At 45.9% G+C, this 12,997-nt stretch overlaps 1 protein-coding gene across 1 annotated transcript in view; it reads right to left on the bottom strand.

The window, feature by feature from the left end:
- The window catches only part of DMRT1 (doublesex and mab-3 related transcription factor 1), a 124,451-nt gene extending 122,857 nt beyond the window's left edge, over nt 1-1,594 (bottom strand). The window contains exon 1 of the mRNA XM_082471069.1: nt 741-1,594. Coding sequence (XP_082327195.1) covers nt 741-1,118 — 378 coding nt within the window. The 5' untranslated portion in view covers nt 1,119-1,594. The remainder of the gene's footprint in view (nt 1-740) is intronic.
- Between the last annotated feature and the right edge of the window lie 11,403 nt (nt 1,595-12,997).

Genomic DNA, 12,997 nt, shown 5'->3' with positions numbered 1-12,997 from the left:
GCTGAGACACTCAACCTGAATCCACCGGGGCGAATACGAAAAGTGCGCCAAGAGCACAACGAGGACCACGCCACGCTGGCGTCCGTTACAGCGCCTTTTCCAGAAAAACAAAGCCTCTCGACGCGTTATGCGGATAAGCAGCAGCCAGCCGGGTCTCCGCTTCGCCCTAACCAGTAGCCAGAGCGGGCACCCTCTCTAATATAAGCGCACCTCCCTGCTCGAGGCGGAGTCAGGGATCCCACTGAACCACGAGGGGGCAAACGCCCCAACTCTGCTCAGAGAGCGAGGTCAGAGATCCCGGGGACCCCCGAAGGCGCAAACCGCGAAACTCTCTGCCAGAAGCGGGGTCGAAGATCCCGGGGACCCTTCCCCAGCAGTGCGAACCCCGCAACTCTCAGCTCTGAAAGGGAAATCAGACATCCTGGGGATCCTCGGGACCCCTGGGACCCCCGAGGGGGCGAACCCCACAACTCCTGCTGGAGGGAGGGGTCAAGGATCCGGAGCCGCCGGAACAAACCCCGCACCTCCCTGCTCCGTCTGCGGGACCGGAGAGGAGTCCTGGCCCTCCGAGAGCGGCGTCCGCACGTGGCTGGTAGCCCGGCCCCCGAGCGCGCCGCGGCTCTCGGGAAGCACCGCCGCCTTCTTCCCGAACCCGCGCCTCGCGTGGAGCCCGCTTGGTCCGAGGGGCTTTACCCAAAAAGTTCCGGGCTGAACCCAGGTTCCGGGGCGCCCGCACTCACCTGCGCGGCCATAACGCGCTGTCTCTCTGCGATCAGGTTGCATTTCTTGCACTGGCACTCCCGCCACATGCAGAAGCGTTTGTGGCCCTTGAGCGGCGACGCGTAGCCGTGGTTCCTGCACCGCGCGCACTTGGGCAGCCGCGGGGACTTCTTGCTCGCGGCGGCGCCCATGCCCGACGCCCCCGAGCCTGAGCCGCCGCAGCCGCCGCCGCCCCCGGCGCCCGCGCCGCCCGCGGTCCCGAGCTGCGCCCCGGCCGCTTTGCCGAAGCCCCCGGCCGCTTTGCCGAAGCCCCCGGCCTTGCCCTGCGGTGGTGCCCCAGGGGCGTGCGGGGCTTCCGACGGTGGCGAAGGCTTGCTGTATGCGTCGTCGTTGGGCATGGTGCCCCAAGGAGAAGCGCAGGGACTCTCCGGTGGCTGCAAGGGGAGCACCCAGCCGACGGCAAGGCTCCCGAGAAGGAGGCGCGGGAGGCGTACGCGCTGCAGCCGGAGGCGCAGCTGGAGTGGCGAGGTCGGGACTCGCAACGCCCAGAGTGGTGGGGGGGTTGTGCCCGTTTTTTATTTTTTTCCTTTTTGCGCGCGCGCGGCGCAGAACTTTTGGATACTTTTCAGAACGTTCCCGGGATTGCCTGGGCGGGAGAAGGCGCGAGGGAGCGCGGCCACGCCCACCGACCCCCAATTCTAGGCACCGAGCTCCCGCTGCGTGTAAGCTTGCACGGGCTGCAAACACCGAGGGCATTGCTGCAGGGCTGCTGCAAGCGCACACCCGGAGCAGAGGTGCTCGGGGATCGTATAATCCCTGTACTCTCAGAGGTGCCCAGGCCGGGCTGCCCTACCACGCTGCACAGAGGAAGCTGGGCTTCGTAGTCGTGCAGGCTGCGTGGAGGAGGGGCAGACCACCCTGTAGGATCCTCCAGCTCCCTTCCCCCCAGTGACGCCATTTTCCAAGCTCGATAGGGCAGACTTTGGCAGAAGCCAGCCAGAAAGTGGTTTCTTTCTCATTTAAGAGAATTAAGTATGAGGTGGAAGGCCTGAGAAAATTCTGTGCGCTTATATCAGCAAATAAGCTCCTCAGTGTGCGGGGGGTTAAGCGCGCCCCACATTGGGCCTTTCTGTTCTCCAGTTACCTCTTCCTGCACCTGTGCTCGTTTGCTCACAAAATTTCCACCCGCTGGCTCCAGGTAACTTTCAAATCTGGTGTTCCAGTCCTTCTTGCTTCTTACTTCAGGGGCATACAGCTTCTTGCCTTTGAGGCAACTTCGCTTAGGACCTGCAGGCACTGGAAACTCGGTCTCCTAAAAACCTTTGTTGGGGGTGGGGGTGGGATGTAGACACTTATCAGAATTCATTCCATACTTCAGATCTGTGCATTTTAATTATTCCTCCAAAAACCCAAATCCTCTTACAGCCTTCCCTGCACCTCCACCCCCCAACCATGTTTGTCTTCTCTCTTTGCACTTGCACGCCCAATCCAGCCCTAAGGCCTGCTGATCATTTCTTCCTACACACCCAAGTGTGCCGCTAAGGCCAACCCTTCTCACGTCTGAATCTCTGCAGTAGCGTCCAGCTGGTCTCACTGATTCTTAGTCTTCCAGTATATTCCATATTCCATGCACATGGCAGCTGGCCCCCTGCAGTGGCTTGGTATTGTTTTCCATGTGAAAAACAAAAGTTAAAGACCTGAGGCTGCATCTTAAAAGGACTTCGAATGATCTCCCTCTGCATTTCTCAGCCTCATATAGTTACTTACCAGCTTGGAGGAGCTCTTTGTTGACCTTTTACATACCTCTTTGCTCAGTGCCACGTCCCTAACCTTGCAATGGCCATTGTCCAGCCAAGGGGGCTGCCCTCACATCTCTCCCTCACTCCCCTTGCTTTTCCCCAGTGTACTCTGGTTCCAAATTCTTGGCCCCAACCCTAGGGGTTAGGTCCGTAAAGGATCCTGGCCACCCCACTCGGCTTCTCATCAAAATGGTTGCCCGTTGACCCTCTCTTTCAGCAGACTAGCATTTTCCGCACTGAAAATCCTCTAACCTGCCTTTCCCATTCTTATTCTGAGGCCCCTCTCACAGGCTCTTTCCCTCAGCCTGGATTTTCTCCATTAGTGTTCTCAGTCTGAAAATTATTTCCCAAAGAAGCTTCTAGCTTTTCACGATTCCTCATATCCTACCCATCAAGCCAGCGAAGCTTTACTTAGGACAGAGGCCAGGATGCAACGATTCATCTCAATCTGGAGCTTGTTAAATGATAACCACGATTTTGTTCAGGAATATCCATAAGACTTTCATTAAAACACACATATCAATTGCTGTTATCTACTATTTTCTTTTTCCATATTTACATTTTAATACATTAACTAAATCTGCATCATTCCCAAAGCCAAGTCCAGTTTCAGGGAATGAAGTCAATGCCAGAAGCAGCAGCTGTCAAATCCCAAATTACAGGGGAACACATGTTTCTTATGAGCATCCCCTCACTAGAATCTGTGATGGAGGGACTTAAGCCTACAGAAAATTTGAGGCTAGGAAACTGTGTGACCAAGATATTAAAACATAAAATGTTGTAATGAAGTTAATAGCCTAACCAAGTTTTTATTCACAAACCACAGAGGAAGTACCAGACACGAGACAATCCAAAAGGAAAGTGGGAAGACCTCCAGGGTGAACAGAGTGGTCCCGGATATTTTGAGTAGTTTGGCTCTGTTGTCTCCTTTCTTCCCTCCCTTCTTTCCAAAACAAAGCTATGAAGGATGATGATGCAGATCTGTATTTACTGAGGTAGAAAGATGTTCAGGGCATACTGATAAGGGAGGAGGAAGGGAGTTCAGTTCTAGAACACGGGTTAGGCAAAGACTTCTTCGATATGACACCAAAAGCACAGGCGATGAAAGAAGAAAATTGATAAACTGACTTCATCAAAATTCAAAACCTTTGTGCTTCTAAAGACACCATTAAGAAAGTGAAAATACAAGACATATATCTGATAAAGGACTTTTATCTGGAATACGTAAATAACTTTTGTGATACAATAATAAAAAGACAAATAACCCAATTGAAAAATGGGCAAATTTTTGAATGGACGTGCACCAAAGAAAATGTTCGAGTGGCCAAAAAGCACATGGAAAGATGCTTGATATCATTAGTCATTAGGAAAATGCAAATCAAAGCAATTAGATATCACTTCACACCCACTAGGATGGCTATACTCAAAAACATAGACAGTAGCAAGTATTGGCTAGGATGTGGAAAAACTAGAATTCTCATGTATTGGTGGTGGGAATGCAAAATGGCACAGCCATTTTGGAAAACTTTACCATCTGACCAAACAGCTTCATTCCTAGATACCTACCACAGAGAAATGAAAACATTATGTCCACACGAAGACTTGTATGTGAATGTCATAGCAGCATTATCCATTTGAAACAATGCAAATGTCCACTAATGGTTGAATGAATAAACAAAAATGGTATATTCATAAAATGGAATATTATTCAGTCATTAAAGGGATGATGTACTGACACATGCTACGGTAAGGATGAAACTTGAAAACATTATACTAAGTAAGAGAAGCCAGATTCTTTTCTACATTCCCATTTATATGAAATGTCCAAAATAGGCAAATTAACATAGAGAGAAAACAGCAGTTGCCAGGGTTGGGGTGGGACTAGAGAGTAAGTACAAATGTGTTTAAGGGATCTTTGGGAGGGGTGATGCAATGGTCTAAAATTGAATCATGGTAATGGCTGCAAAACTCTGTAAATTTACTGAAATTATTTGTGTGATTAAAACAAGAGAATTTTATAGTTTATATAAATGAAGCTATTCAAAATTTTGAACTAAAAGAAAAACAACTCAGGATGTACAACGTGGTTCATTTCTGAAATAGGAACTAATGCGTATTGATATCTACTTGAGTAGGTTATCTAATTCTCTCTGAGTTGTAGGATTATGGGTGAGCTTCTCCTTATACTTTGTGTGTATGTGTGTTTGGGAGCAGGCCCATGTTCCGGTGTCCTCCCTCCTGCTTCGTCCCCTGTAGCCGGGCGGTAAGAAATGACATCTGAGTTTGGGCCTAGCAGACTCAGCGTCAGCCCTGTGATCAACCCCAGATCACCAGCATTCTTAGCGTTAGAATTGGAACCCAAGCTGGTTTCACAACAAATTATTATGTGTTTTGCTGTCCAGTTACCATAGCTCTGTGGTGCATATATACTTTGTTTATTATCTGAATTTTTAAAAAATACTTAGGCATTACTGTCACCAGAAATAAATAATACATTATTTTCTTGGTGAGGCAGTATATAGCACCATAATTAAATGCCTGGCTTTGAATGCCAGCCATGTGATCTTAGGCAAGTTTCTTAACCTCTCTGTGACTCAGTTCATCTGTAAAAGGAGGGTAATAATAATAACCACCTCAAAGGATTGTTAGGAAAACTAACTTAGTTAATACTCATGATGTGCTTAGAAAAGTATCTAGCACACAGTAATATGTATGCCATTTTTATTATTTACATATTTGAAATTTTAAGAGTAGTGAGAAAGCAGGGTACATATACATATAACCTTCCACCTACTAGAATAACTTACAGGGAGGGGAACCTATACTAGAAAACACCAATGATAAATTTTATCTAGTTTGCATTTTGTCCATGCAAAGCAGTTCTTGCCCCAGTTCTTGGTACAACAGGTCATAGGGAAAATTCCCTGTGGGGCTTCTAACTATATATACGAAGCGAGACACTATAGAGTCAAAATATTTAGCTCAGGTGCCTGCCAAGTGTGCAGCCGAGAGTCAGCTGGCCTGAATGAATGATCTGGCCCCCCGGGGGCTGGTCTGAACAGCAGGAATCAGGGAGAAGTGAGACTCGTAGGGCCTGAAGCATTTCATGATAGGAGGACCCTCAGTGAGAGGGAAGACTGAACAGGACTTGAGTAGGCACAAAGGAGAAAATAAGACATTCTAGGTCGTGGGAACAAAGGATGGATGGCGGGGGTATTGGGAGTGAGGTTGTGAGTTGGGGGAGAGGGCACAGACATGCCTGTCTGGAACAGAGGAGTCAAGCTGGAGCCCAGTGGGAGATAAGGTTGGAAAGATAGTATGGCACCTTGCCTGCCAGTGAGGAATTTGGCTTCTATCCTATAGGCAAATGGAGAATGATGGAGGCTTTTGTCCTTGAGGTGTTGGAAGAATGAAAGTGGCAGGCCTGCCAATCACTGTGGGATTTGAACAAGCCGCTTAACGTCTCTGAGCCTTCCGTCTTTGTGAGGAGATGACAATACCATAGGCATCAGAGCTCTTTGTAAGATGCCTAGAACCATGCCTGCCACACAGAAAATACTGGATCATTGTTCATAGCTGATTCTAACTACAGTTTGGATAGGCAGAGAGGGAGAAATCTGAAAGCAGATAATGCTGGCAGGGACCTAGTTGTTCAGGAAGATGGCTGTGCCTGAGGCTGCGGCAGTGAAACCTCATTACCAGACAACCTTCCTCTACGAATTCCAGTTCCCACCAACATCCACACAGACGGACGAAGGCAGTCAGAATCCTGGAAAGTGTGGTATAAAGGAATGCAGGCCTTGCAGTCAGGCTGCCTGTAGAGTCCTAGCTTGGTCACTTACCAGCTGTGTGCCGTGGGCAAGTCACTTACCCTCTCTGTGCCTCCCTTTCTTCATCTGGAAATTGCAAATAACCTGAGAAGTGTTGTAAAGATGCAACGATTGATGTACGTAAAGGGCTTAGGTGAGTGCCTGCAAGAGAATAAGCACCATCTAAGTGTGAACTATTGTTGATTTGTAATTCTATCAGAGGAATTTTGAAGCACAGGTAGAAGATGAGGGGAACAAGGAGGCAGGTTTTAGAATCTGGGCAGTTTGCTAGTTCCTCTCAAGTAAACTGTTCCCAACAACAGTAATTAGGAGCTCAGCCTGGAACCTGGAAATAAGTGACAGAACCTCTGAGTAGCAAACATCTGTCACAAAGCATATGATCCTCACACTATCTGAGTATCTGGAGCCAGTCTCAGGCTCTTAGGAAGACCAAAGGACACAATAAGGGGGCACATCACAAGCAGCACATGGGCAGAACAGCAATGGTTAGAGCTGATGGGAGGGAGGAGACAGCACAGACATAGGCAAGGAAGGCTGGTCTGTGTTACTCAGGGCACAGGTCTACTGCCTACAGTTGGCCTTGGGAGCATTGCTGTTTTATGACTACACAATGATTGATTTTCACAAGTAATGCTCAGTGAGTTATCAGCAAAAGATTAAATCATGTTCTTTTCCTTACTCTCTGTTTAAGAAGAGCATAAATATGCTAGAATTTTTCCCAATAAAAATGGTTAAAATGTAAGTTTTGACATTTAAAGAGGAAAGCTTAAGTTATTTAGAAAAATCATTGAACACGATACAAGTGAAATGAAGTGATCTAGAGAAAATGCACTCATAATCCAGAAAAATTAAAAAATATATTTTGAAGATAATTGTAGATAACTTTTCAGTATTAACTGCTGTTCTGAAATTATCAGCAGCATACTGACCCTTTTCCATTACCCTAAAAAAAATAAGAAATGGCTTACCATCATGAGTTTTTCTTGTAGGCTCAATTGCTTAAAATTTCAACAATAAATCTGGTTAAAGAATATTTATTTTACAAAGTTTAATTTGATGGGGAAAAAGTAACAACATACATTTACTGTTTGATATTTGTAAAGAGCCAACAAATGTCAGCTTGCTATTTCAGATTATAATTTACAAATACCTTATTTTAACTGGGCATTTAAAAGCAAATATGATTACTTTGTAAATTTAACAATTCACCCAAATTACCACCTATTTATTTAAGTACTTATACAATTGATGAGCTTGTAATTTGAGGCTTTTGCAAGAGTTTTCCCGTGACTTCTGCTGTAATAGATAAAAAAGGACAGAGGAAATAGTGAAAACAAATCCTGAAATAAAATTTCATTTAAAAGTTTCAAATTAATTGGAAGTTAAAGTGTATATCAATAAAGGAGCTCAGATACATCTCCCATTGGGTTCAACAGCCACTAACTTGCTGATTTCTCAGTTGGCTAACAAAACAAAAACAAGACAAACAGATAGATTAGCAGTGTTAATACTCCTGGGATAAGTAACAGTGTAAGTAGGCTTGTATATTTACCATAGGCCATCTACATGAGGTAGAGAGTTGGGAATAGTAAAATGAACATTTTGTGGCTGATTCAAAGTTTAAAAATTGAAACCTTTAGCAGACGTATATATCAGCTATTACGTATTTTATCAATTTTTTTTTCTTTTTAAAGAAGCCCTTGTCAGGTTTCTACCAAGGTATGGAAGAAAACTACAGAGTTTTAGAGATCTATTATGAAAACAAAACTTCATCTAATTCCAGAAGAAAGAATGATGAGTCAAGAAGCAAAACAGTGAGGATCACTATGGTATTTGATGCCAAGAATTAGACTAACTGTAATCATAGCCATTTCTGACACAAATTATTTAAAAACCATCTGCAACTATAAAATGACAAAACAATTACATTCATTTATATATTTCTATACTACTATTGATAAATATTGCTTCAAGTTGATAATACGGTTATTGGTAGAGCTGGCTGATGTGAAGTGAAGGGCTAAAATACCCTTAACCAAACATGACTTCAGGAACACTACAAAGCTATGTTCCTAGTGCTGGGAAAACAAGACAAAGGAGTTAAATATTTCACCAGAGGAAACATCAGTAACAGTTCAGTTCAACATATATCTCGAGTTCAGGATTCATTGCCAATTGAAAGGTGACATTAAGAGTGATATCAAGAGTTTAGAAGAGAGTGGGGAGGGAAGTTTCCTGGAAGAAGCAAGCTTTCAGGAGAGCAGTATTTGGGTTAATGAACCAAATCACGAAGGGGTGATAAACTGATACAAACTAGAATTAAATCTCCCAAGGGGGGACTGGGACTGTCTCCTTATGGGGACACTAATGCAGCCTCGATTCTGTCCTTAAATGTTCATCCCTGGGGTGCCCATTTCCTCCATCCCTATCATTGCTTGCTGCCCTACACTGTTCTTAATGGAAGCGTTCCTCCTGCTTTCATGGGCTCAGGAGGAATACGAAGCCCTTCTTTGCTTCCAGGAACCTTAATGAGATAAGGCTGGGGTATTTTTATTATTATTTACAAACACTAATAAAAGCTGGGGAAACCAACAAGGAAATAATCAGAGTGCCACGAATCTACACGCTCTGGCTTGCAAAGTGTAATCACATATTCCTCTTCCTGGACACCTCAAAGAAAAGGGCGCTTGGCTGGGGCCCTCCCATCCCCCAGACAGGCTTGCCCCACCCCCGTAGACGCCATCCTTACCCAGCGCCTCCCCTTCCCGGCCAGCCAGTAGGTTTGCCCCACGTGACTGGCGCCATCCTGCCCTTTTGCACCGGTGGGAGGGGCCCTGGGCCGAGCAAGGAGTCTTCTCCCTTCCCCCCTTTCAGGCCCCATTTCCTACCCGGAAAACCCGCCCCCTTCCTCAGTGATTGACAAGCGGTGTTTGCGCTCTCCCACGCATTCGGTGAGCTCAAAGGGATCTCCACGTGGGAATATGCGTACTCTTATGCCTGGCTTCCGTAGGCTGGAGGGGGCGGGGGTAGAGGGTGAGATTGCTATTCTTACACCTAGAAAGTACAGTCGGGCCTCTGTACCTGTGGGTTTGGCATCCAGGTATTCGGAGGGCCTCCTGTATTCACTGGACTGCACCATTTTATGTAAGGGACTTGCGCATCCTGGGATTTCGGTATCCACGGGGGCTCCTGGAACCAGTTCCCTGGGGATACCCGGGGACAACTGTACTATGCTCTTTGAAGTAGGAGTGCCAGATAAAATACACATAGAACGTACATTAAAAAAGATTATTCCTTGTTTATCTGAAATTCAAATTTAACTAGGTGTTTTGTACTTTTACTTGCTAAAAAGGGTTACCCTAATTTTATGGGTCCTTGGAAACACCATTTCCCCAAGTCCTCTTAGAAGCAGGAAGAAAACCCTTTGCACCAGAAGTCCTTCAGCTACAGGCCTGTAGGTCAAACTCAGCCGACCATCTGTTTTTGTATGGCCTGTGAGCTAAGAATGGGTTTTACATTTTTAAATGGTTGAAAGTGAATCAAAAGTCAAAAGTAGAATTTTTGTGACATATGAAATTTTCATGAAATGCAAATTTCGGTGTCCATAAATGAAGTTTTATTGGAGCACATCTACCCCCAGCTGTTGTGATATTATGATTCCGGCTCGTAGAGTTTAAAATAGAACGTATGATTTGTTAGAAATAGGAAAGGCAAGACGGAGTCACAGTGGCCAACATGGCGGCCGTCTTGATTGTTTCTAAATGTCTGATGTAAGACTTGGAATCTGTAACTTAAGATAATGAGTATGAAATTAGGTAGGTAAGTTGGTTTGAAAGGTCCGTGGAAAGACTTAGGGTTCAGACGGTGCACCTGGCCGGTGAGGCACGTTCCTGGGGTGTAACCGCTACCCCCTAGGGACTATACCTCATCAGAGATGGGGTCAGAGCGCACTTGCTCCAGAGGGGTCTCTTCGGAGCGCACCCTGCGCTCCAGACTCTGCTGGTGTCGGAAGCTTCCCTGGGGGCTGGCAGAGCATAAGGCGATTGCTGAGAGAGCCGGCCCCACGGTCCTTGCTGAATCCAAGGTGCAGAACCGGTGCCTGCCGCCTGCCCGGAGGACACCTACCTTCCTGCGTCTCTCCTCGGAGCTGTTCGTGAAGTCCTTTCTTCCCTTTAGTATTGCGTGTGATTAATCGGAGTATACTGAGTGCAGTAACCCGAGGGATTTGATCTTCTACAATTGGCTCGGTCGCCATTTGTGACTTCACAGTCCCCTGATTCCCACCTGGCCTCGCCGCTTTGGCTGGAGACACCAGTCCTTTACGCACTGTTTGTAGCTGCGTTGGAGATACAAGGGCAGAGTTCAGGAGCTGCAACAGAGGCCATAAGGCCCACACAGACTAAAATAGTTACTATATGGTCCTTTACCTAAAAAGTATGTAGAAAACAAACTTATGGTTACCAAAGGGGAAGAGGGGGAGGAGGAATAAATTAGGAGTATGGGATTAACAGATACACACCACTATATATAAAATAAACCACAAGGATTTCCTGTATAGCACAGGGAAATAATATCTTGTGATAAACTCTAGTGGAAAAGAATCTGAAAAAATATTTATATGTACAACTGACTCACTTTACTGTACATCTGAAACTAACACAATATTATAAAGCAACTATACTTCAATTTTTTAAAGAAGTATGTGGATCCCTGCTGTAGACTTCCATTTTTTTGAGGCCCCCAGTATTTTTTTTTTTTAAAACGAAGATATGTCAAAATGGGATAATGCACTTGGAGGTATGTCCAAGGTCATTTGTGAATGGCAGGCTTGTTCTAAAATGGTGGTCCCGACTACCCTGGTGGCACAGTGGTTAAGAATCCGCCTGCCGGGCTTCCCTGGTGGCGCAGTGGTTGAGAATCTGCCTGCCAATGCAGGGGACACGGGTTCGAGCCCTGGTCTGGGAAGATCCCACATGCCACGGAGCAACTGGGCCCGTGAGCCACAATTACTGAGCCTGTGCGTCTGGAGCCTGTGCTCCACAACAAGAGAGGCTGCAATGGTGAGAGGCCTGCGCACCGCTATGAAGAGTGGCCCCCGCTTGCTGCAACTAGAGAAAGCCCTCGCACAGAAACGAGGATCCAACACAGTCATAAATAAATAAATAAATAAATAAATAAAAGAATGTGAATTTCTTTTTAAAAAAAAAAAAGCAAACTGGGCTATTCATTTCAGTAACAGTTAAGTGGTCTTAGTTTGCATTCAATTTCCAATCAGTTTCTCAATCTATTTCATCTGAAGTCTTCACATTACCCACTCTAAAAAATACCTATAAAAAAAAAAAAAAAAAAAAAGGAATCCGCCTGCCAATGCAGGGCACATGGGTTCGAGCCCTGGTCCAGGAAGATCCCACATGCCTCGGAGCAACTAAGCCCCTGCACCACAACTGAGCCTGCGCTCTAGAGCCCATGAGCCACAACTACTGAGCCCACATGCTGCAACTACTGAAGCCTGCATGCCTAGAGCCCGTGCAATGAGAAGCCTGCACACTGCAATGAAGAGTAGCCCCCGCTCGACACAACTAGAGAAAGCCCATGCACAGCAACAAAGACCCAATACAGCCAAAATATAATTAATTAATTAATTAATTAATTTAAAAAATAAATAAAATGGTGGTCCTGTCTTTCCCCTTCAGACTCCCCCTCTCTCTGGCTGATGGGTTAAAGAATGAAGGTGACATAGGCCCTCTCTTGGCAGAGCTCATGATTTCCAGGGGAGACAGCCATGTAAATAAAGTGTTTTGCTGGAAGTGCATGAAGCCTGGGGAGGAGAGGAGAGTTATGTGGACAGCCCATCCTTACCAAGCAGGCAGGAAAGGCAAGAGCATCTATTTCAGACCAGCCTGAGGATAAAGGTACAGATGCTTGCGAGTGTATGATATATTCCAGAAATGAAGGAGTTAAGTTTGGCTGAACCTGAGGGGCAGGGGATGGCAGGCGGGGCAGGAATGACTCAAGATAATAGCAACATTTAACAAGATTCACGTAGAGCTTTCTATGTGCCTAACACTGTTAGAAGTGCTTTCTATACTAATTCATTTAATTATCACAACTGCCCTTGACATAGTCCTGTCATTTCCCCACTTTATAGATGAGAAATTTGAGGTACACACCCAGGTTAAGTGATTTGCCCAATCTGGGGGAAAAAAAAAGAAGAACAGGAGGAGGTAGACCCAGGCTCATTTTCTTAACCATGCTGAGACGGGCGGGGTTGCTCTTCTCTTGTCCCCCAGGTAGTGGCAGTGGGAACACGTGGGTGATGGGAATGGAGAGGTGGGATATTTCCTGGGTTCCAGGACTATCTTGGATAATTATGTGAATGGTGATAGCAACTGAATTAGGGTGATCAACTGAAGCAACAGCAAGCAAAACAAAGGGGCAGGTAATTCATTGTTAAGTGTGACGCAGACTATAAATGCTGAAGAAAATCAGAGCAAAGGAGAGGAAGATTCCTGCTCACAAAGGAGTTATGACTGGTGTCAGAGAAGCCGGCCTTTGCGCTGGTCCTTTAGACACTCGGAAACAAGGGGGTGTGAATCTACAAGAGCCTTTTCCATTTTTTTGTTTGGTCTTGTTCATAGCTGTATTTCC

The sequence above is a fragment of the Balaenoptera physalus genome, assembly GCF_965194825.1.
Source record: "Balaenoptera physalus genome assembly, chromosome: 7".
Taxonomy (NCBI): domain Eukaryota; kingdom Metazoa; phylum Chordata; class Mammalia; order Artiodactyla; family Balaenopteridae; genus Balaenoptera; species Balaenoptera physalus.
This window is presented reverse-complemented; position numbering and strand designations above follow the sequence as displayed.